Source organism: Carcharodon carcharias, chromosome 1 (assembly GCF_017639515.1).
Source record: "Carcharodon carcharias isolate sCarCar2 chromosome 1, sCarCar2.pri, whole genome shotgun sequence".
Lineage (NCBI taxonomy): Eukaryota > Metazoa > Chordata > Chondrichthyes > Lamniformes > Lamnidae > Carcharodon > Carcharodon carcharias.
The window spans coordinates 221,528,664-221,554,302 of NC_054467.1; the positions used below are offsets into that span (position 1 = coordinate 221,528,664).

The following is a 25,639-nucleotide window of genomic DNA, read 5'->3' on the forward strand; positions in this document are numbered from 1 at the left end:
TGGCCTCCTTCTGCACTGTAAAGATTCTGTGATTCATATGGATCTTCCTTGTCTTCATAACATTGTTAGTACTGGTAACTTCGGCATTTTCATTCCAAAAGCAATCTCCCTTGGTACTGTTGAGTGCATTCAATATTCCACATTTTAAGAATTTTTTTTTGACAATATGGGGGTCAAATTCACTCCACACACCTATAACCCATTTGCACAATGTTGCTAGTGAGGGTGCTCACATGTTTCTTCTAATTGCATCTAATTGTGCTACATCTTTCAAATACTGTCCTTATATCCAAGGGCTGAACAACACGCGTAAGACCACTAGTTGTGGGTAAGGTTTTGGAATTCTTAATCAGTGCAAAAAAGTCAATAGGCACTTGAAAAGTTTTAAGTTAATTAAGGAGAGCCAGCACTGATTTGTAAAAGATCATGCTTGGCTAATTTAACAGAATTTTTTGATGAAGTAAGAGAGGCAAGGAGGAAATGCAGTGGATGTTGTCTACATGGATTTGAAGGAAGCATTTAACAAGGTACCACATAAAAGGCTGTTCAACAAAATTGAGGCTAATGAATAGAATGACTATTGTGCAATTGGATAAAAAATTGGCATAAGGACAGAAAGCAGCAGTTGGTAGATGGTTGTTTTTCAGACTGGAGGGTTGTGCACAGTGGTGTTCCCCAAGTGTTAGTGCTAGGAGCACTGCTCCTTTGCTATATAAATGATTTGGATCTTGGAATAGAGTAAAATTTCAATATTTGATGATACCAATATTTGACTGGAGGAGTGGCAAACAGTGAAGATGATAATGAATTACCTGCAACAGGACATAGATAAGCTAGCAGGATAGGTAGACAAGTGGCAGATAGAAGTGAGAGGTGATGTTTTTTGGAAAAAGGGATGGGGGAAAGAGGCAATATAGACTTAATGACCCAATTCTAAAGTGTGTGCGGGAATATAGGGACACAGAAGTGCATCGGTCTTTCAAGGCAGCAGGGCATATTTAGAGCACAGTTAGTAAAGCACATGGGATCTTGAGCTTCATAATTAGAGGGACTGAGCACAAAAGCATGGAAGTGGTGCTGAAACTTTATAAAGCTCTGGTTAGGCCCCAACTAGAGTAATAGAATCCAGTTCTGGTCACCACACGTTAGCAAGATGTGAAGGTCCTTGAGAGAGTGCAAAGCAGACGTACCAAAATGGTTCCAGGGATGGGGGTTTAGTTACAAGGTAAGGGTGGAAAGGCTGGCATTGTGCTCCTCAGAACAAAAGGGGAAGATTTGACAGAGGTGTATAAGATTATGACAGGCTTAGATAAAGTAGATGGGGAAAAACCTCTTCCCATTAGCTGTTGGTGGCTAGGGGACACATTTAAGATTTTGGGCAGGAGATGCAGGGGGAACCAAAGGTAGAACTTTAAAAAAAGAGTGGTAATGACCTGGAGCTCACTGCCCACAAGGGGAGCAGATGTGGAAATAATGATTTCAAAAGAAAATTTGATGGATACCTGAAGGAAATAAACTTGCAGGGCTAAAGGGATAAGTCATGGCAGGAGCACTCAAAGCCGTGGTGTGCTGCTCGTGGGAAGTCGGGGACATTTCCAGTGCCCAGGAAGTGCGTCCAGCTGCAGCTCCTGGAAGCTCGGGTTTCAGAGCTGGAACGGCAGCTGGGGACACTGTGGAGCATCCGCGAGTCTGAGAGCATCATGTATAGCACGTTTAGAGAGGTGGTCACACCAAAGATGAAGGGACTTGAGGAAGGAAGGGAGTGGGTGACTACCAGGCAGTCCAAGAGGAACAGGCAGGTAGTTCAGGAGTCCCCGGGGTCCCGCTCGCAAATCAGTATTCCATTTTGGAGGCTGGTTCCTCCAGGGAGTGCAGACGGAGCCAAGCTTCTGGCACCACAAGCAGCCTGTCTGTACAGGAGGGGAGGAAGAGCAATAGTAATAGGTGATTCTATAGTCAGGGGAACAGATAGACGCTGCTGTGGCCGTCAACATGACTCCAGGACGGTATGTTGTCTCCCTGGTGCCAGGGTCCGGGATGTCACTGAATGGCTGCAGGGCATCCTGAAGGGGGGAGGATGATAAGGCAGAGGTCATGGTACATGTTGGTACCAATGACATAGGTAGAAAGAGGGATGAGGTATGGCATCAAGAATTCAGGGGGTTAGGCAGTAGACTAAAAAGCAAGACCTCTTGGGTTGTAATCTCTGGATTACTCCCAGTGCCACGTGCTAGCAAGCTCAGAAATAGGAGAATAGCACAGATGAATACGTGGTTTAAGAGTTGGTGCAGGAGGGAGGGTTTTAGATTCCTGGATCGTTATCAAGCCAGGGGGAGTACAGCTGCATTAAGCTTCGAGGGAGTAAGGCAAGGCTGGATGGCCTCTACTATAATGCCAGGTGTATTACAGGTAAAACGGATGAGTTAGGGGTGAGGATTGACACTTGGAATTGTGATATAGTAGCCATCACTGAGACGTGTTTGAGAGAAGGGCAGGATTGGCAGCTCAACATTCCAGGATATAGAATCTTCAGACGAGACAGGGAAGGGGCTAAAAGAGGAGCAGGCGTTGCATTATTAGTTAAGGAGTCAGTTATTGCAGTAAGGAGAGATGATATCTTGGAGGGGGCATTGAATGAAGCTTTGTGGGTAGAGTTTAGGAATAAAAAAGGGGCAGCCACATTGTTAGGTGTTTGTTATAGACCCCCAGATAGTCAGCTGGAAATTGAGGAGCAAATATGTGCACCATTTGCGGAGGTGTGTAAAAACTATAATAGGGTAATTATATCAAGAGATTTCAACTTTCCCAACATTAATTGGGATAGACAGTGTTAAGGGCTTGGATGGAGTGGATTTCTTGAAATGTGTACAGGAGAACTTCTTGGTCAATATGTAGATGGTCCAACAAGGGACGGCGCAGTGCTGGACCTAATTCTGGGGAATGAAGCTGGACAGGTGGCTGAGGTGGTGGTGGGCAAGCATTTTTAGCAATAGCAAACACATGGTACAATTTAAGCTTGTTATGGACAAAGAAATTGACAAGTTGCAAAAAAATGTTTTGGATTGGGGGAAGAAGGGATTTTAGTAAAATAAGGCAGGATCTGGCCAAGGTAGACTAGGAACTTGTGGGGAAATCTACAGAGGAACAGTGAGCCATGTTCAAAAAGGAAATGGGGGTACAGGCTCAACATGTTCCCTCTAGGGTAATAGGAAGGATTAACAAGCCCAGAGAACCATGGATGACCAGAGGTATTCAGGTTACGATGAGAAGGAAAAGGGAGGCTTTTAGCAGGTATAAGGGAAGCAAATCAGCATAGGCATTAGTGGAGTACAGAAAGGGCAGGGTGGAGCTTAAGAAAGCAATTAGGAGAGCAAAGAGGGGATATGAGAAAGCTCTGGCAGGTAAAAGTAGGGAAAATCCCAAGATATTCTATAAGTATATCAATGGGAAGAGGATAACCAGGGAAAGTATAGGGCCCATAAGGCTGCTGAGGGAGGCAAGGGAGATCACAGGGGCTCTGACCCAAATTTTTAATTTGTTTCTGGCCACGGGGGAGTAGCCACAGGACTGGATAACAACTAATGAGATTCTGCTATTTAAGAAGGGTTGTAGAGAGAAGCCAAGGAACTACAGGCCAGTGAGTCTCATGTCAGTGGTAGGGAAACTATTGGAGAAAGTTCTGAAGGAGAGTATCCATCTCCACTTGGAGAGACGAGGTTTGATCAGGGATAGTCAGCATGGCTTTGTCAGAGGGAGGTCATGCCTAACAAATTTGATTGAATATTTTGAGGAGGTGACCAGGTGTGTAGATGAGGGTAGTGTAGTTGATGTAGTTTATATAGATTTCAGCAAAGCCTTTGACAAGTTCCCACATGGGAGACTTATAAAGAAGGCAAATGCACATGGGTAATTTGATAGGATGGATTCAAAATTGGCTTAGTTGTAAGAGGCAGAGGGTGATGACAGAAGGATGTGTTAGTGACTGGAAGCCCAGTGGCGTACCACAGGGATCTGTGCTCGGTCCCCTATTATTTGTCATTTTATATAAAACGACATAGATGGCTATGTGGGGGGTAGGATTAGTAAGTTTGCAGATGACACAAAGGTTGGCCGGGTGGTTAACAGTGAGGTTGAGTGTCTTGGGCTACAGGAAGATATAGATGGGATGGTCAAATGGACAGATAAGTAGCAGATGGAATTTAACTCCAAAAAGTGTGAGGTGATACACTTTGGAAGGAGTAATTTGTCAAGGAATTATTCAATGAACGGCATGACACTAGGAAGTTATGAGGAACAAAGGGATCTTGGCGTGTGTATCCATAGATTTCTGAAGGCAGAGGGGCATGTTAGTCGGGTGGTGAAAAAGGCATATGGGACACTTGTCTTTATCAATCGAGGCATAGATTACAAAAGTAGGGAGGTCATGTTGGAGTTGTATAGAACCTTGGTGAGGCCACAGCTGGAGTAGTGTGTGCAGTTCTGGTCGCCACATTTTCGGAAGGATGTGATTGCACTGGAGGGGGTGCAGACGAGATTCACCAGGATGTTGCCTGGGATGAAACATTTAAGTTATGAAGAGGGGTTGGATAGACTTGGGTTATTTTTTGTTGGAACAGAGAAGACTGAGGGGTGACCTGATCGAGGTATACAAGATTATGAGGGGCATTGTCAGGGTGGAAAGGGAGCAGCTGTTCCCCTCAGTTGAAGAGTCAGTCACAAGGGGCCATAAGTTCAGGGCAGGAGGCTTGGTTGGGTGGCGGTTGGGGGGTGGGGGGGCGGGGGGTGATGCAGTGGCATAGTAGTATTGTCACCAGACTAATATTTCAAAGGTAATGCTCCGGGGTTCAATTCCCACCACAGGAGATGGTGAAATTTGAATTTGATAAAAAAAAAAGCTGGATTTTGGTGATGATGCCATTGCTGATTGTCATTAAAAAAACTCATCACTAATGCCCTTTAGGGAAGGAAATCTGCCGTCCTTACCTGGCATGGCCTTAAATGCCCTGTGAACAAGGACAATTAGGGATGGGCAATAAATGCTGGCCTAGCCAGAAACACCTACATCCCACGAATGAATAAAAAAATTCCCTCCACCACCAACGTGTACCATCTACAAGATGCACTGCAGAAACTCACCAACTTTGACAGCACCTTCCAAACCCATGACCACTACCATCTCGAAGGACAAGGACACCACCACCTGCAAGTTCCCTTCCAAGCCACACATCATCCTGACTTGGAAATATATCACCGTTCCTTCACTGTCACTGGGTTAAGATCCTGAAGCTCCCTCCCTAACAGCACTGCTTGTGTACCTACACCACAGGAAGTGCAATGGTACAAGGTAGCAGCTCACCACTGCCTTCTCAAGTGCAATTAGGGATGGGCAGTAAATGCTCGCCTAGCCAGCAACACCCACATCCCATAAATGAATTAAGAAAAGCAGGATTGGGAATTCTGAGCCAAGTAACTCATCTTCTGACTCCCCAAAGCCTGTCCACCATCTACGAGTCAGGAGTGTGATGGAATACTCTCCATTTGCCTGGATGAGTGCAGTTCCAATAACACTCAAAAAGCTTGACACCATCCAGGGCAAAGCAGTCTGCTTGATAAGTACCCCTTCCACCAACTTAAACATTCATTCCTTCCACCACTAACATTCAATGGCAGCGGTATATAATATAGACGTTGCACTGTAGCAACTCACCAAAGTTCCTTCAACAACACCTTCCAAACTTGTGACCTTTACCACCTAGAAGGCCAAGAGAAGCAGACAAATGGCAACACCACCACCAGCAAGTTCCCTTCCAAGCCACACACCATCCTGACTTGGAACTATATTGCTGTTCCTTCACTGTCGTTGGGTCAAACTCGTGGAACTTACTTCCTACCAGCACTGTTGGTGTAACTGCAACAGATGGACTGCAGTAGTTCAAGCTTGTGTTCACCATCACCGTCTCAAAGGCATTTAGGGATGGGAAACAAATGTTGACCTCACCAGCGACACACACAACCCATGAAAGAATAAAAGATCTCCAGGCAATAAGCCCGTTCTTTTCAATTTCTACTTCAATACCCTAGCTCATCACTTTGTAGTGTCAGCCTTGGCTCAGTGGCTAGCACTCATTTCAGAGTCTGAAGATCAGATTAAAGTCCCACTCCAGTCCTTGAGCACAAAAATCAAGGCTAACACTCTAGTACTGAGGGACTGCAACATTGCCAGAGGTACAGTCTTTCGCATGAGATGTTAAAGGGACCATCTGCTTGCTCTGGTGGATGTAAAGGATCCCATGGAACTATTTCAAAGAAGAATAAGGAGCTATCCTCAATGCCTTGGCCACTATTTATCCATCAATCAACATCACAATCAGATTTCCTGGTGATCACATTACTGCTCGAGATTTTGCCTTGCGCAAATTGTTGTCACATTTTCTACATCGGAGCAATGACTTCACATCAAAAGTATTTCATTAGCTGTACAGCACTTTTAAGACATTTGATGGTTGTAAAAAGCACTATATAACTCATTTTATAGACGAGTATCCCTCCCATTCAACAAGTTCAGGGCTGCAATTGCTTTATAAATTAGCTGGCTTGTCATTTTAGAAATAGGTACAAACCTCTCCATTTCAGACATCGACCCCTAAAACATAGGACACAACACAGAATATAACCAGAACACAGAGATAAAAACAAAAAACTGCAGATGCTGGAAATCCAAAACAAAAACAGAATTACCTGGAAAAACTCAGCAGGTCTGGCAGCATCGGCGGAGAAGAAAAGAGTTGACGTTTCAAGTCCTCATGACCCTTCAACAGAACTGAGTGAATATTAGGAGAAGGGGGAAATATAAGCTGGTTTAAGGTGGGGGGGGGGCGGCGTTGGGGAGAGAGAAGTGGTGGGGGGGGGGGTGATGTGGTTGTAGGGACAAGCAAGCAGTGATAGGAGCAGATAATCAAAAGATGTCACAGACAGAAGAACAAAGAGGTGTTGAAGGTGGTGATATTATCTAAACGAATGTGCTAATTAAGAATGGATGGCAGGACACTCAAGGTACAGCTCAAGTGGGGGTGGGGTGGAAAGGATAACAGGGCATAAACGATATAGATTTTAAAATAATGGAAATAGGTGGGAAAAGAAAAATCTATATAAATTATTGGAAAAAACAAAAGGAAGGGGGAAGAAACGGAAAAGGAGTGGGGATGGAGGAGGGAGTTCAAGATCTAAAGTTGTTGAATTCAACATTCAGTCCGGAAGGCTGTAAAGTGCCTAGTCGGAAGATGATGTGCTGTTCCTCCAGTTTGCATTGGGCTTCACTGGAACAATGCAGCAAGCCAAGGTCAGACATGTGGGCAAGAGAGCAGGGTGGAGTATTAAAATGGCAAGCAACAGGGAGGTTTGGGTCTTTCTTGTGGACAGACCGCAGGTGTTCTGCAAAGTGGTTGCCCAGTTTATGTTTGGTCTCTCCAATGTAGAGGAGACCGTATTGGGAGCAACAAATGCAGTTGACTAAGTTAGGGGAAATGCAAGTAAAATGTTGCTTCATGTGAAAGGAGTGCTTGGGTCCTTAGGCGGTGAGGAGAGAGGAAGTGAAGGGGCAGGTGTTGCATCTTTTGCGTGGGTATGGGGAGGTGCCGTAGGTGGGGGGTTGAGGAGTAGGGGGTGATGGAGGAGTGGACCAGGGTGTCCCGGAAGGAACGATCCCTACGGAATGCCACGGGGCGGGGGGTGGGGGGGTGAAGGGAAGGTGTGTTTGGTGGTGGCATCATGCTGGAGTTGGCAGAAATGGCAGAGGATGATCCTTTGAATGTGGAGGCTGGTGGGGTGATAAGTGAGGACAAGGGGGACCCTATCATGTTTCTGGGAGGGAGGAGAAGGCGTGAGGGCGGATGCGCGGGAGATGGGCCGGACACGGTTGAGGGCCCTGTCAACGACCGTGGGTGGAAAACCTCGGTTAAGGAAGAAGGAGGACATGTCAGAGGAACTGTTTTTGAAGGTAGCATCATCAGAACAGATGCAACGGAGGCGAAGGAACTGAGAAAATGGGATGGAGTCCTTACAGGAAGCGGGGTGTGAGAAGCTGCAGTTGAGGTAGCTGTGGGAGTCGGTAGACTTGTAATGGATATTGGTGGACAGCCTATCACCAGAAATTGAGGCAGAGACATCAAGGAAGGGAAGGGAAGTGTCAGAGATGGACCATGTGAAAAAGATGGAGGGGTGGAGACTGGAAGCAAAATTAATAAATTTTTCCAGATCTCGACGAGAGCATGAAGCAGCATCGAAGTAATCATCGATGTACCGGAGAAAGAGTTGCGGGAGGGGGCTGGAGTAGGACTGGAACAAGGAATGTTCCACATACCCCATAAAGTGACAGGCATAGCTGGGGCCCATGCGGGTACTCATAGCCACACCTTTTATTTGAAGGAAGTGAGAGGAGTTAAGGGAGAAATTGTTCAGTGTGAGAACAAGTTCAGCCAGATGGAGGAGAGTAGTGGTGGCTGGGGATTGTTTGGGCCTCTGTTCAAGAAGAAGCTAAGGGCCCTCAGACCATCCTGGTGGGGGATGGAGGTGTAGAGGGATTGGACGTCCATGGTGAAGAGGAAGCGGTTGGGGCCAGGGAACTGGAAATTGTTGATGTGACGTAAGGTGTCAGAGGAATCACAGATGTAAGTGGGAAGGGACTGGACGAGGGGAGAGAGAAGGGAGTCAAGATAACAAGAAATGAGTTCCGTGGGGCAGGAACAGGCTGACACGATCGGTCTGCCGGGACAGTTCTGTTTGTGGATTTTGGGTAGGATGTAGAAGCGGCCGTCCGAGGTTGGGCGACTATCAGATTGGAAGCTGTGGGAGGAAGATCTCCAGAGGAGGTGAGGTCACTGACAGTCCTGGAAACAATGGCTTGACGTTCAGTGGTGGGGTCATGGTCCAGGGAGAGGTAGGAGGAAGTGTCTGTGAGTTGACGCTCAGCCTCCGCAAGGTAGAGGTCAGTGCGCCAGACCATCACTAAACACATCTTCCCTTCACCCCGCCCCCGGCGGCATTCTGTAGGGATCGTTCCCTCCGGGACACTCTGGTCCACTCCTCCATCACCCCCTACTCCTCAACCCCCACCTATGGTACCTCCCCATGCCCACGCGAAAGATGCAACACCTGCCCCTTCACTTCCTCTCTCCTCACCATCCAAGGGCCCAAGCACTCCTTTCACGTGAAGCAGCATTTTACTTGCATTTCCCACAACTTAGTCAACTGCATTTGTTGCTCCCAATGCAGTCTCCTCTACATTGGAGAGACCAAACGTAAACTGGGCGACCGCTTTGCAGAACACCTGCGGTCTGTCCGCAAGAAAGACCCAAACCTCCCTGTCGCTTGCCATTTTAACACTCCACCCTGCTCTCTTGCCCACATGTCTGACCTTGGCTTGCTGCATTGTTCCAGTGAAACCCAACACAAACTGGAGGAACAGCACCTCATCTTCCGACTAGGCACTTTTCAGCCTTCCGGACTGAATATTGAATTCAACAACTTTAGATCTTGAACTCCCTCCTCCATCCCCACCCCCTTACTGTTTCTTCCCCCTTCCTTTTGTTTTTTCCAATAATTTATATAGATTTTTCTTTTTCCACCTATTTCCATTATTTTAAGATCTATATCGTTTATGCCCTGTTAGCCTTTCCACCCCACTTCCACTAGAGCTGTACCTTGAGTGTCCTGCCATCCATTCTTAATTAGCACATTCGTTTAGATAATATCACCACCTTCAACACCTCTTTGTTCTTCTGTCTGTGACATCTTTTGATTATCTGCTCCTATCACTGCTTGCTTGTCCCTACAACCACATCCCCCCCCCCTCCACCTTAAACCAGCTTATATTTCACCCCTCTCCCAATATTCACTCAGTTCTGTTGAAGGGTCATGAGGACTCGAAACGTCAATTCTTTTCTTCTCCACCAATGCTGCCAGACCTGCTGAGTTTTTCCAGGTAATTTTGTTTTTGTTTTGGAAAACCAGAACATATGCTGTATGCATAACATCTTACAAAAGTCGTATACTGCAGATGCTGAAAATAAAACAAAAAGAAATGCTGCCAATACTTAGCAGGTCAAGCAGCACCCGTGGCGAGAAACCAAATTAATGTTTCAGGTGGATACAAAAGGTCACCCAACTGAAACAATAACTGTTAATCGCCACAGATGCTGCCTGATCAGCATAACATCTTAAAAACAAAAACTGCGGATGCTGGAAATCCAAAACAAAAACAGAATTACCTGGAAAAACTCAGCAGGTCTGGCAGCATCGGCGGAGAAGAAAAGAGTTGACGTTTCGAGTCCTCATGACTCTTCAGCATAACATCTTAATCGTTTTCTTTTCATTATAACAAATCTGTTTTTGTTAACACTTGGCGGGGTATTGCAGTAATCTTCCGGCTGATTCCATTACCACCTCCAAGTGTTAACAGTCTTAATTCATCTTGATGATAACAAAGACACTGGACAAGTTCTGTCGAAGGGTCATGAGGACTCGAAACGTCAACTCTTTTCTTCTCCGCCGATGCTGCCAGACCTGCTGAGTTTTTCCAGGTAATTCTGTTTTTGCACTGGATTCATTGTTTATGTTCAGGTTGATGTAAGAATGATCCCACGGCACTAATTTGAAGAGGAGCATGAGAGCTATCCCTGGTGTCCTGGCCAACAATTTAATCCCTCAAATGGACACCACGAAAACAAGTGACCGGGTCATTATTACATTGCTCTTCGTGCAAGTTCGCTGCTGCGTTTCCTACATTACACCAGTGACGGCTTAGAGAAAATAATTCATTGGTTTAAAAGTGCTTCGGAACATCCGATGGTCGTGAAAGGCGCTGTATAAAAGGCAAGTCGTTTTGAACAGCTCCCAGCAGTGACAGCTGAAATCACCAAAGCTGAATCCCGTGTAGCTGAAATCTTTTTATCCAGAAACCTCCCTCCCCCCAAACCGACTAAATATATCTATATATATATATCATACCTACACCCCCTAGACCAACCCACTCACAGCCTGAGGCCCAGGCCCCCACAGACCAAGGCCCTCGCTCACTTCAGGCTGCGGGGATCTGACGGCTCGGCCGACTCCCATAACCGATTTGAATCATGAGCCAAAAAGAACAACGCCAAAATTACCTGATCGTATAATTTTTAATCTTCTCGCTGATTCCTGCCTGAAGTCAGAAGCAATATCTGCTTGTTAAACACCTTTTTTAAAAAGAAAAAAAATGCAAGTCTGTTAACGGTTCCATCAGTTTGAAATTCCCGCCCATCCGGGAGGTCTCTCGTGACGGTATGTTAATCAGGTCTCGCGTCACTGCAGAAACCGGTTTATTTTTTAAAAATCCAGTTCTTCACAGTCGAATTAATTGCCAAGTGAAATATCAGAAACATGAATACCGGGTATTTTTCTTAAGCAAAAAGTAATTTAAATGTAATAAGATCTGGTTCCGTTGCTGTGGTGACACTGCGTCCTCTCCCTGGAAACGCGCGCGGCTCCGCGTTTGGGGGTTGCTATGGTGACCGGACCTGCAACTGTTGCTGGGCGGTTGGCAGGGACCGGGACCGGGGCTGGGGCTGGGGCTGGGGTTGGTGTTGGTGTTGGAGGTGCTGCTGGTTTCTGACACCCCCTCAAATTGATCTCTACCTGATAGAACAGAGGAGGCCCGAGTGGGAGAAAACTGGCGATGGCGGCTAAATGTCGAAAAAAGAGTTGCGGCAGGGAGGTGAAAGGCCCAACTCCCTGCTCTGTGGGTTTGGTAAGTGGCACATTGGGGTAATCCGGAGAGAAACTAACACATTCTGTCAATGAGTTACTTGGAAAATAAATAAATGTTGACGGGGTTTGATGCAGGAGAGTGTGGGTAGGCTTGTGTTGGAGGATCAACCAGTTGAGCTTGTTTCTGTCCTGAACATTCCATGTAAATAGCATGTTCCGGACAAAGGAGTGAGGCAAATTGAACTCTTTTATCCTCTTGCCCTTTGTCTGTAAGCAAAGGTTTTTTTTTTAATTGCTTTTAAAAATGGACAGAAGCATGTTTTCCCACAACCCTGGTTTGTGAGGTCCAACTTTTAAAGTTACTTGCCCAGACTCTATTTTTATGATTAAGTCAGAAGGTTAGTTTATTCACACATTCAAACCCGGGGGGTGTGATTGTAATTTCACACACACATATATATTGAGGAGGATAGAAAAGAGGAGATTTGCAACTATGAATAACTTAACAATAAAAGAACCACAGAAATGAATATTAGTTCGTGTGACTTCCAGAATCTAGAATGTCAAAGTCCAGAGGGGGATTCCTTCTCGGAGAGTTTCCAGCGAGTTCCTAGCTGAAGACAGTAGTGCAGAGTTTCTTTAAAATGGGTGGTGATGCAGCAAGATGAGATTGCTGTACATAGAATTGGTCTGCTGGGCAGGCGATGATCAGAGGCTTCCGGTTAAACAACCAGTTTTGAGTAAGTTGTCCACATACACGGTGAAAGATTCCTTCAGGCTTGTGAAGACCAATCAGGACCTGCATATCGATAGCAATGCTGTGTCCATGTGCTCATTTGAAATTGCTAGCTATTCACCAATGTTCCATTTAAGAAAGTCATAGATATTTGTGCTGCAGCACAATATCATGGTGATCTAGACTTGTCACCATTGTGTGAATCAATATTCATTGAACTTATGAACTCGGCAGCTTGTGCAGTTGAGTTCAGTTTTAACGGCACCATGTATGCCTAAATAGATGGTGTTGCCATGGGATTCCCTCTAGGCCCAGCTCTGACAAACATCTTTGTTGGGTTCCGTGTCTTCGATGGAATGACACCTAACCTCCTACCTCTCACATATTTCCAATATGTGGATGATACACTTGCTATATTTAAATCCACAGCTGCATGTAATAATCCCTTACAGGTCTTAATGGGCTCCATCCTGCACTCAAATTCACCTTTGAAATGGAGCAGTCAAATGAACTCCCCTTCCCTGATGTTCTAGTTGAGAAATCTGCCAGGGGATTCTTTACCATGATCTACCACAAGCCTAACTTAACTGGTCAATATACGCATTGGGATTCTTATAGTTCCATGAGCTATTAGATTGGTCTTATTGTCAACCTTGTAAACAGGGCCCAAGCCATTTGCTCAGCATACAAGTTTGATGCTGAAATAGCGCACATCAAAGGCATCCTGTGGGACAATGGCTACCCTGATCAGATCATATTGTGCTGTATGGCTTGCAAACTCACGAATGGGCCCAAAGCCATCACTTTTGGCCCTGAAAAGTCCACCTCAGATTACCTTGGAAGGGCAAGGTGTCTCAAAAGTTTGAGCAACAAGTGAAGCTAGCTGTTTCAGGCTGCTATTATGCAGTAGCAACACGAGTAGCATTCACCACTAACAGAATGCTGCCATAAAGCCAAAAAGACATTCTGCCCATCACACAAATGATCAATGGTACATGAATTTCAGTGCCAGTATGACGCTAGGTATGTAGGTCATACGTCCCAAAGACTGGCGGATCATATCAGACAGTATTTCCCTTCTGCTATTTGCAGCCGACTGTACCCAACTAGCCCAAGCTTGCAAAACTCAAAACACAATGTTCAACATTAGATGTGATTCTGTGAATAGATAACATTTGCTAAATAATCCTCAGTGTGCCAAGAATTACGCTTGCAATCAATTTAAGATTGTCAGTTGGGCTTGCAGTGTGGTACATTTGCATGAACTTGAAGCTACATGTATTAATACCCAGGGCCCTTTTCTTTGCAGACAGAAGGTATATGTACACACATTGTGCCTGTTTCAGCTAAACAAAATAAGTGACAACCATTTGCTGGCTCATTCCTCAGGGCACTCCCAGAGTCACCTGGGTGGATGGCCCCAGGATATGCACCTGCTGATCCTCCTCCCTGTGGGTGCCGAGGGCCCCTGGCTGACTCCTTGAGGAGAGGGGGGAGCTGGAGTGAGATGGAGCTGCCTCGCACTCTGCTTGCACTAATACTGTTGGAGACCAACTATGGTCAGCAATGGAGTTCAGCCCGTGCTGCAGTGCAGGACCGATGTCCTGGACCAAGGTCTTCATGGCGGCCGCCATCCTACCAGTGTTGATCTCAATTCGTTGGCATGGTGGTGCCATCACCTCAGACTGAAGGTGGACGGACTCTTCCATCAAGCCTTGCAATCTGAGGAGTGCAGCAGACATCCCTTCTTGATGCTGCCTTTGCAGCTCCAGCAACTGAGGTATGACCGAGTCCAAAGGCTCCGCATCTGACTCAGACTCAGCAGGTTTCTGGCCTCCAGCAGTCCTCTGAGTGCCGGAAACCTGGGAAGTCCCTGCCGCTGCCTGCTGTGGATCAGACAGTGCAATGTGCTCACCAGGTTGTGACCCCGAGGCTACTCTAGAACTAGGTCCCACATAGGTGTGTGTCTCTGCGCTGGTGGAGGGTGTGGGTGAGTGCTGTGATATGTCTTCAATTAGGTTGTCATCAGATTCTCTGGGGCTTTGGTCAAGGACCTGGGTCGTGGACCCCCTCGGCTGCTTCCCAAATGTGCCTGTGACAGCAAGGAGAGATAACTAGTTCATGGCAAGAGATTGCAGAACAGGGGAACTCTCTCACAGCGTGGTTATCTGATGGATGTTGTATTGCTGGATCCTCGCTTGGTTTAGCACCGTTGACCTCACCATCAGCACAGGAATGGTCCAGATCGTCGCCGGCTAGCTGGATGACTCAATTTTCAAAGTCTGTGAGGACCTTGAGGTCAAGCATTCCTCCACCAGTCTGCAACCTCTCCCTTTTGTTTGGCTGCTTGTCCTCCATGAATACAGATGGAGAGAATGTAAGGAGGATGCATGCCAGGCCAGATGATAAGGCTGCCTAGCATATGTGGGTGTTGAGTGGTGCCATGGGTGGGATGAGGACACGATCTGCAGGGCAGATGAAGGTGTGTGTGACAGAGTGAATGGTGATGTCCCTTGAACTGGCAGTGAGTGAGATCCCTGTCAATGTATGATGGACTTGTGATTATGTAAGTTTAGAGGGATGAGAAGAGTGACTTACCCTGGCAGAATGGAGGAGATTATTCACCCTTTTTCGGCACTGGGTGGCTGCACTCTTTTGCAGGGCATTGACGCTGACCACCACTGCCACCACCTCTCATGCTGGATTGGTGGCCTTGCTTGTTAGTCTTTGCCCAGAGCAGCAGTAGAGAACTTCACAGTGGGTCTCTACATCATCTATAAAGCGCCTGAGAGAGGCATTGCTAAATTTGGGGACAGCATGTTTCTTGTTTTTGGCATCCATGACTTTCCGGCAACTTCTGATTCCTTAGAGAGCCCTAGCTCTGTGCAGACACGCTCTTTAAATATGGTATGTGGATTACTGAAGGTCTGAGGTGATGATGGGGTGGGCGAATCAGCGGCCACCCTGCCTGTGATCCAGTGTGTTTCTCAGGAATGCATTATTAATGAGGCGGGATGCACCGGGAACGGGGCACAAAAAGCCGCCATTGCGGCCGGTGGGTAAAACTTCCTTTTTCTCGCCCGCAACCGCACTTTGTGCAAATCTGGGACGATCCCACCCTCAGTGTTTCTTCCAAGTAGTGTTCAACATGGAGGAGCACTGATTCATCGTCTGAGGGAGGATTGTAGGTGATAATCAGAAGAAGGTTTCCTTGACCATGTTTAACCTAATGCCAGGACACTTCATGGGTTCCAGAGTCAATATTGATGACTCCCAGGGCAACTCCCTCCTAGCTGTATATTACTGTGCGATCACCCCTGGTGGGTCTGTCCTGCCCGTGGAGGCATACCTGGAAATGACGCTGAAGAATTCTGAAGGTATGGCCAAAAAGCTATGTTTCTTTGTGTATGAATGGTCTGTGGAGCAGCTTTTCCAATTTTGGCACGGGTCCCCATATGCTAGGGAGAAGGGGAAGGATTTTTCCACTGAGGAGGAGAAATGTCAGGCCTTTTCTAAGTCCCAAACCTGCCTCACGGGGAAATGGTCACCGGCCCAATTTTCATGCGTTTCCCTCTTAATTGGCCAAGACATGGGCTCACCATCTCAATAAGGACAGGGGTTAGGCTTTCTAAGCTGGAGGTCCAATCAGAGGCCTTGTAGCTTGAAAGGAGCAGCAGGCTGCAGTAAAGTGTACATAAGAGAGAAGACACTTCAAAATCAAAGCCGTTCGTACCATTTTAAATATATTAGAAAATGGATATTGCAGCCAGACTACCATGGTGTTGTGTGTGGGAGGGGTGTCCTCTCTACAGGATGGCCTGCAGCTGCTCCTGCATCAGACAGGCTGGGAGGGCCTCTAGACCTGCCAGTAGTCCTGGCCTCATGGTCTGCTGCTAGGTGGCCACCTTCAGGCACCAAAATTGGCCCCTTCTGCCTGGAAGTTATTGGAGGCTGACTGGAAAATCTCATCAGACTCTGTTGTTTGGCCTCCAGTAGGCTTACCGAGTTGTGTCAGCTTCCTCCTGGGTGCAGGTGAGTAGCTTTGTTATGCCACCATCCCACTTTCTCCACAATGGCCTAAGGGCGGGATGGAGCTGGGGAACTGGCAGGCCAGCCAACCGGGCTATTTTTTTGGTTCCTGCCCGCCTTCGTTCCCGGCCACTGTGAGTTCCAAAACTCTGCCTGAGGACTTTGCAGGGTATACTGTGCTCAGTGTACTTTTGTCATGTCCAGTGCCTAGGTTGATTCTTGATCCGTCCAGTTTTATTCTTACTATAGTTTTGAATAGAATTTTGAAACAGCTGAATGCCTTGCTGGGTTATTTCAGAGGACACTAAAGAGTTGACAACATTGCTCAGGTTTGCAGTCACGATTAGGCCAAGCCGGGGTAAAGACAGCAGGTTTTCTTCCCTAAATTCCTCTAGTGAACTAAATGAGTTTTTAGTGACAATCTGGTCGTTTCATGGGTACTGTTACTGAGACTAGCTTTTTATTTCATATTGATTTAATTAACTGAATTTAAATTACCCAGCTCCCTTGGTGGAATTAGAACTTGTCTCCAGATCATTAGTCTAGGCCTTTGGATTACTGGGAACATAATCATTGTGCTGCTGTACGAGTTGCCATCCTACGATTATGGATAGCAGAGTCAGATGAGATAAGGAAAGCTCCAGTCTGGAATGGCAAACAGTATGTTATATAAATTGACATAGCAGAAGTAGCTTCAAATTATACCAGCATTATGCAGAGACAACCAAACAGGGCTGGATTCAAACCAAGACCTTTAATTTATTCAACATTGTGCTACGAACCCCTCTAATCAGTTATAATTTGTATTTTTTTAATGGTGGGGGGGTAATGTAAGGTAACCCTGTGATAAATCTTTGAATGTTATTACAAATTTTGTCTTTGGCAGCTAGCGAAATCTTCAGGTAACTTCGCAAATTTAGATATGATGAAGGAGCTCAAACTGGATTTAATTGCTGAAGATTATGCAAACTTTGTAAAGGCCCAAAAAAGGATTGAAAGCCAGAATTGTACTGCACTAGAAAATGAACAAACGAAATTAAAGAACAACATTAGGTATATGGTCCAGAAGGCAATGGAATTTTACAAACAAGACATAGAACAAAGGAGAGAAAGGTAAATAAAATTAAAGAAGTGCTGAATGGATTTTGAAGGTAAAATTAAACCATGGGAATTACCAGTACAATTTTTATTTACATATGTAAGAGAGACAGACATGGCTAATGGATTCTGATGAAATGTCGCACACCTGAAACTGTCTGTTTCCCCACAATGCTGCTAGACATGCTGAGTATTTCCAGCATTTTCTGTTTTTATTTCAGGTTTCCAGCATCCGTGGTATTTTGCTTTTGTATGGGTAATGGAAACTTATTTTATTTTGCAAAACTAATCTCTTTGAAAAATGAATATATTCTGTACCCATGACATTTTAAGGCAACAACTTTATTGTGCCATGGCCACGTAAGAGGCATTTCCTCAAAGTCGTCCGTGAGCTAAGAATTTGTGTGAATGTAGCCCTCTTTAATTTGTGAATTATTCAGTTTAAAAAATAAGCAGCAGCAAAGCTTTCGTCTTAAACAGGATAAAGGTTAGTTTATTACAAAAACACTGCTGTAAGTTACCTAAGTACAAGTAATAAAGTTGCTAATTAAATACATACAAAGATTAAATGCAGTTAAGAATAAAAGATATTTATAAAGATGAAATTTAGTTCAGTCCTTTAAGATATCTTTGCAGGCCTGTAGCTTGCAGGTGAATTGTTGGTTGTCTGATTTTTTTTCTTTATTTTTTTTATGGGATGTTGGTGTCACTGGCAAGGCCAGGATTTGTTGTCCATCCATAATTGCCCTTGAACTGGGTGACTTGTTAGGCCATTTCAGGGTGCAGTTAAGAGTCAACTGCATCTTGTTTTTAAATTCCTTCATGGCCTTGTTCTTCCCTGCCTTTGTAATCTCTCTATACTCCCGTCCCTCATCCCACCAGAACTCTCCATTTCTCCTACTCCAGTCTTTTGTACACCTCCCTTCCCTTTGCCTTCTAGCTGCTCATAAATCATACTTAGGAATTTTCTCCTTAAATGCCTCCATCAACTTACCACCTTTAAGAATCTCCTTTAGACCCATCACTTTCACTCCAGTCTTTGATCACCTTCTTTGGTTCAGCCAACTTAATCTTTACTTACTTAACTTTGCTTATTTCAACTTGCATTTGTTTTTAGCACATAAAATGACTTTGAATTATCATTAGCATGCTGTATGTGGATGTAAAGCTTTCCCATAATGGATACAAATTTCTATGTGTGGAACCTCTTTTCAATAGCAATTGATATGGTCAATAATTGCTCTTAAATGCAATTTTGTTTCAATCTTTTGAGGCTGCGAGATCTTCTGGAAGCTGAAGAAAAGGAACACTTGAATCAACTATCCCTTATGGGGGAAACGCCTTTAGAGCAACAAGCAAAAATCAGACAACATGTAAAAGACTTGAAGATAAAAAGGGAGCGGGAACGACAAAAACTGATTGCAGAAAAACTTGATCAGCAGTTCAGGTAATATTTTATATTGGACTAAACTCTGGGACTGAGGAATGTATCCTTGTTTTTTAAAGCAGGAAACCCAGCTTTTGTGCAACCTCAGAAACTCACTTAAGTGGAGTGAAATGAAGAGAACAGGACAAATGAGAATGCTAAAATTCACGGAATTTATTCATGTTATTAACGCAGCCGAGTGCCTGCCTAGTGATAGGGACGCCGAGTGGCTCTGTGCTACCTGAACTCTGGGCATGTCTTGGGTTTTAAATCTACTTGTATGTTTTAAATCATTTACCTGATGGATTGCATACTGAACTGTAATATGGGATATGTCCCTTACACCAGAAACACAAGAATGCTGCCAGTGAAGGATGCTGGGTACTTTACTGGCCAGAGGATACAATGGACCGGATTTTCACTCCCAATTCAGATAGCGGGAGTTGGGAAATATTCCAGCTCGCAGTGCCTACCTTGGGAGAAACTCACCTGAATGGTGGAACTTCATTCGGGAGGGCAGGTGCAGAATGGTATGGGATGGAGATGTGCATGCCATCCCCGAATGCAGATTAGCGGCGGGGGCAGGGGCTGGTGAGTGCCAAGGCGGGCTGCTCAAAAGGCCCATCTCTGTTGTCTGGGACTTTGTCCTAGTTGTTTTGTTAAATATTTGGCTTTCTAAGCCTCACACCCTCTCACCACTCCTCATGCCCCCACCAGTCCCACTGCCCTTTATAGTCCTTATGCCAACTTAATGCAGACTGATGCCAACCCATGGCCCCAACCACCTCCATGGTCCACTATAGACCCTATGCAAACTTAATGCAAACCCATGCTGCCCGACTTACCACCCTTTGTCTTTACACCTTACATTCCAACTTGCCCAGTATCCATTCCTGGGCAGACCTCAGGGGCCATCTTGAGGTGAAACAAAATAAAGTTCTAAATATCTATTACAGCCTTCACAATATATAAAAAAAATGCCCCCATTCATTAAAGCTCATTCAACACATTTAAATGCCCTCAAGAACTTAATCCCTTCAATATATAAATAACTGTATTTATGACCCCATATCAAGGATAGTTAATTCTTCAATAACCTCTTTGAGCTGTCAGTCAAACTGTGAACTTGGAATTCGCTACTGAGACAATGGTGGGTTGTGGAAAGCAGCCATGCATTAATAATGATATAATGACCGGCCTTAGGATAATGTCAACAAACAGCTCTTGTAACAGCCAGAACTCTCTTTTTTAAACTCTCACTGACACACCATCCAAAAACAGTTGGCGTGGGCAGGTGGGTGGGAGTGGCATTTTTGAAAAAAATTTTTGGAATGGTGGCAAGGGGGCCACAGCATTTGAGTGGTGGGGGTTGCCCTTTACTAGGCTGACCAGAGTTTGGCTGGCTTTTCCCTAAGCGTCCTGGTGTCCTGACAGTTGTCACCAGATGGCTGAAATGCCTGGGTTTTCAACCCTGCTGAGGCCCCTCCACTTTAACTTACACCTCTCATTCAATTAAACCCTTGTGTTGTGCTGCACCCTGGGAATATCAGGGCCAGCCTGCTCGACATCTGCTTCCTCTGGAGAAACTTCCTAGGTACTGATTTAAAAAAAAAATAATATTTAATGATTCTGGATTGCTCAATCAACCAGTGTTTGAAAGCTCCACACACACACACACACACCCCCCACCCCCCCGTGCAGTAACCTTTATTTCAGTTGGAATCCGCCTCCACTCAACAGCCGGATAGGCAGCCACTCTGGCTGTGAGTTAGTGAGTGACAGGAAGCTTCAGCCAATCAGGAGTGTGCTCATGGGGACCACTGCAAGCTGCCACAAAAGACGTAACTTTGCCAAAATTTCTTCACTATATGTGGAGCCAAGAGATGTAGGTATGCACCAGGAGCGACTGCTGGTCACGGTGGGATTGGAGTAAGATATGAGTCTTATCAGCTAAGGTTAACAGGTTTCCTTTCATTGTTTGAATAAATGACATTGCAGCCAACCAATCATATTATTCAACACAAACACAAAAATTGCTGGAAAAACTCAGCAGGTCTGACAGCATCTGTGGAGGGGAAGACAGAGTTAATATTTCGAGTCCGTATGACTCTTCCTTAGAACTAAAGAAAAATAGAAATGTGGTGAAATATAAGCTGTTTAAGGAGGGTGGGACAGGTGGAGCTGGATGGAGGGCCAGTGATAGGTGGAGGTAAAGAGATTGCAAAAGATGTCATAAACAAAAGGTCAAAGGGGTGTAGACGGTGGTGGTATTAGCTAAAGGATGTGCCAATTGTGATATTAAGGGTAGAAAGCAGGATGAGCAAGTGACAGATGGCCCTAGTGGGGGTGGGGTGGGGGGAAAGGGATCGAAATAGGCTAAAAGATGGAGATAAAACAATGGATGGAATAAATATTAAAAATAATAATAGAAATAGGTCGGAAAAGAAAAAAATATATAATAATTATTAGCAAAAAGGGAGTCAGGATGGAGGAGAGAGTTCATGGTCTGAAGTTGTTAAACTCAATACAAAAACAGAAATACCTGGAAAACTCAACAGGTCTGGCAGCATCGCCAGAGAAGAGCAAAGCTGACATTTTGAGTCCTCATGACCCTTCAACGGAACTAAGTAGAAATAGGAAAGGGGTGAAATATAAGCTGGTTTGGGTGGGCGGTTGTTGGGACAAGCAAGCAGTGATAGGAGGAGATAACCAGAAGATGTCACAGACAAAAGAACAAAGAGGTGTTGAAGGTGGTGATATTATCTAAAAGAATGTGCTAATTAAGAGTGGAGAGCAGGACAAGCAAGGTAGCTCTAGTGGGGGTGGGGTGAAATAAACGATGGGTAGAATACATTTAAAAATAATGGAAATAGGTGGGAAAAGAAAAATCTATATAAATTATTGGAAAAAACAAAAGGGAGAGGGAAGAATCAGAAAGGGGGTGGGGATGGAGGAGGAAGTTCAAGATCTAAAGTTGTTGAACTCAATATTCAGTCCGGAAGGCTGTGAAGTGCCTAGTCGGAGGCAGGAGACAGTGATTTTGTTTCCATATACTATCTGATGGGAAGTGTCAAATAAACAACTGAATTATGTTTTCGATAAACTCCCTTAAATTATGTGCCATCAAAACACACCACAATATTGATCCATATGAATGAGAAGTGTGGAGGAAAAAATACAAATTAAGCAGATTCTAAATAGAGTTTTGGGCCTAGAAATTTGAAGGTACTCTGCACTAAATCAACTTATAAGCTTTGCTCAATACAAGCCAGAAGTGTACTATATTTGAATGGATCAGCTGAAAAGCATCCAGGGTCCACACACAAAACAGGCAAAAACAAAGGACATAATACTTGTTTGAGGCACCCTGTGCAAAATTAGGTTACCCTTAAAACGAGGATTACCGGAAGCCTACCCAGCAGTCCTTAAGTGGACCACTGCAGGCTGCTAGAAAAGACATAACTTTGTCAAAATTTCTTCACTATTTGTGCAGCCAAGAGATGCAGGAATGCACCAGGAGCGACTGCTGGTCACCACTGGTGTGGGATTGGAGTAAGATATGGGTCATATCAAGTAAGGATAACAGGTTTCCTTTCATTGTTTGTTTTGTAAGGCAGTGCAAAAAGGGTGATATTGCAGCTTCCACCTTGTTGACTTAAATGGACCTGTATATCAAAATCAAAATTCTACCCCATTAGTTCTTCAGAAATACAGCAGCTTCATGATCAATCTTACTGATACCTTTCTAGATTTTTAAAACTGAATTTAAATTCTCAGACTGGCATGGAGGTATTTGAAATCATAGGGCAGAATGGTTTACTGGCAGTTTTGTAGTCCCAGCAACGCCACCAGCCCCTGAAAAATGCCTAGTCTACCTCAGATTACCCTGGAAGGGCAATGTATCTCAAAAATTTGAGCAACAGGTAAAGCTAGATGTTTCACACTGTTACTATGCAGTAGCAACACGAGTGATATTCGCCACTAAAAGGATGCTGCCATCAAGCGAAAAAGACGTTTTGCCTATAAAACAAACGAATAATGTGTATATCAGTTTCAGTGCCAGCATGATGCTATGCATGTAAGCCCAAAAGACTGGTGGATCATATCAAGCAGCATGTCCCAGCCACTGTTTGCAATGGGCAGTGAACAAACCATACCCAACCACCCCGTGCTTGCAAAACTCAAAAAGTGTCCAACGTTAGATGTGATTCTGCAATTGGACAGCATTTGCTAAATAATCCTCAGTTTGCTAAGAATTATGCTGACAACCAAGTTAAGATTGTCAGTCAGGCTCGCAGTGTGGTGCAATTGTGTGTACTGGAAGCTACATATTGCACAGCGTCCTGTTCTTTGCAGACAGAAAGAACATGTACACACATTGTGTCTGTTTCAGCTAAACAAAATAAGTGACAGCCATTCGCTGACTCTACCGTAAGCCTACCTTCATTCGCTGACTCATTCCTCAGGGTAATGCCTTGACCAGACAGGGTCAAACTGCCTTGTTTAAATTCCAAACAATGCTTGGCAATTAACTGTCATTTAACATCACTGGTGCATTCTCCATGGCAAAGCCACTTGCCAACCGATCAGCACTCTCTTCACATACAGTATAAATTGTTGTTTTCCCCTTATATTAGTATTCTAGTGACGTGCCCTGGGGAATGCAAGACAAAAAACTTAGACATGTCTCTTTTTTCAGAAATACTACAATCTAGGGAGCTTTGGATAATTAAAAACAATGCATCTACTATCTCAGCAACCACTGCTTTTAAGACTCCAGGATGAAATCCATGAGTATCTGGGAACTTGTCAGTCTTTAGTTCTAATAATTTTCTCAGCACCATCCCCTAGTGACCGTAATTGCTTTTAGTTCCTTCCTCCCTTTCACTTTTTGATTTAGTTATTTCTGGGGTGTTATTTGTATCCTCTACAGTGAAGACAGATGTAAAATATCTGTTCATTTCACCCACCAGTTCTTTATTTTCCATTATTAATTCCCTAGACTCTAGAGGACCAACACTCACTTCACTTACTCCTTTCCATTTTAAACACTTACTAGCTGTTTTTATATTTCTAGCTAGCTTCTCTCATTCTTTAATTTCTCCTCCGTATAATTTTAGTCATTCATTGTCTTTTTTTATATTCTGTTCAACCTTCTGACCTGCCACCCATCTTTGCACTTTTTTTAAGCTCTTCCTTTCAATTTGAATCTATCTTTAACTTCCTTAGTTAGCCACAGATGATACGTCCTTCCCCTGGACTATTTCTTTCTCGCTGAAACGTATCTTTGCTGAGTGTTTTGAAATAACTCCTTGAATGCCTGTCACTGCATTTCTACTGACCTATCTCTCAACCTAATTTCCCAGTTCAGTTTAGCCAGTTCTGTCTTCATACCCTCATAATGTTCAAACTTTATGTTTAAAATAAAAGTCTCAGACCCGCTCTTCACGCCCATAAATTGGATGTTATGATCACTGCTACACAGGGGTGCCTTTACTATGAAGTCATTAATTAATCCTGTCTTATTGCACATTACCAGACCTAGAATAACCTGCTGTCTGGTTGGCTGTAGAATGTGCCTCTCTAAGAAACTGTCCCTGAAGCATTCTATGAACTACACTTCCAAGCTACCTTTGCCAGTCTGATTTGGCCAATCTATATGTAGGTTAAAATTATCCATGATTATTGCAGTACCTTTCTCACAAGCTCCTGTTAATTTTTCCTGTATACCCCAATCGACAGTGTAGTTAATGTTAGGGGGCCGACAAAATACTCCCACAAATTACTTCTTACCTTTTGCTATTTCTTATTACTACCCAAACTGATTCTACATCTTGATCTTTAGAATTATATTTCCCTCTATTATACTAATATCATCCTTACTTACAGAGCCAATGAACCACCTTTTCCTAACTTCCTGTCCTTCTGAAATGTTATGTCCTGTTGAATGTTCAGGTCCCAGCCTTTGTCATCTTGGAGCCATGCAAATAAAGTTGTGGCTTCTCAGAAAACGTTTTCCTAGTGAGTGCAACTGAAGTCAAATAATTCTTTGAGTTTGTTCTTGTGGGAATAAGAAGGTTTTTTTTTCTATGCTGCCTTGTCTTGATATTGCATGTGATGCTCCTGAAAACACTTGTGGAATGTGCTGTTCTCTATATTTTTCTTTCCAAAATCTGCTGTATGATCATCGCACTAAATATGTGTTGTTTTGGAACTCAGAACGTTAAAGTATTTCTTATTAGATCTGTAGGCCTTACTTCATTATCTCTGCAACTGTTAGCAATGTTTCTTCTTACTAAAGTCAGTCTTGCTGACACATCCTGTCTGTTGACTTAACATAGCTGTCAATATTGTAGTAAACACATACATGATCCTTGGTAGGCCATGTCAAATGGCTCATTTTGCAAAATCCGGACTTTTCTTATGTTGACAATACTAACTAATCAAGGGTTTCAAGTCCATTCTTTATAGTCATTATTAATGCTTGTTTTTAAAGATCTTTATTGAAAATTCAAGTAACGTAACCACTATGTTACCATATTCAAGCCATTTATATCAGAAAGTTTAGATTGTTACAGTATAGCATTTCAGCCTCTCCACCTGTGTCTGAT

General features: G+C 44.3%; 2 protein-coding genes across 3 annotated transcripts in view; one reads left to right on the forward strand and one right to left on the reverse strand.

The window, feature by feature from the left end:
- ska1 (spindle and kinetochore associated complex subunit 1) overlaps positions 1-11,295 on the reverse strand; it is a 43,840-nt gene extending 32,545 nt beyond the window's left edge. For both annotated transcript variants that reach the window (XM_041188954.1, XM_041189005.1), the window contains exon 1: positions 11,157-11,295. The gene's annotated coding sequence lies outside the window, so the exon portion shown is untranslated. The remainder of the gene's footprint in view (positions 1-11,156) is intronic.
- A 314-nt stretch (positions 11,296-11,609) lies between these two features.
- cfap53 (cilia and flagella associated protein 53) overlaps positions 11,610-25,639 on the forward strand; it is a 66,456-nt gene continuing 52,426 nt past the window's right edge. The window contains exons 1-3 of the mRNA XM_041193581.1: positions 11,610-11,779; positions 17,391-17,617; positions 18,876-19,049. Of these exons, the coding sequence (XP_041049515.1) occupies positions 11,708-11,779; positions 17,391-17,617; positions 18,876-19,049 (473 nt within the window). The 5' untranslated portion in view covers positions 11,610-11,707. The remainder of the gene's footprint in view (positions 11,780-17,390; positions 17,618-18,875; positions 19,050-25,639) is intronic.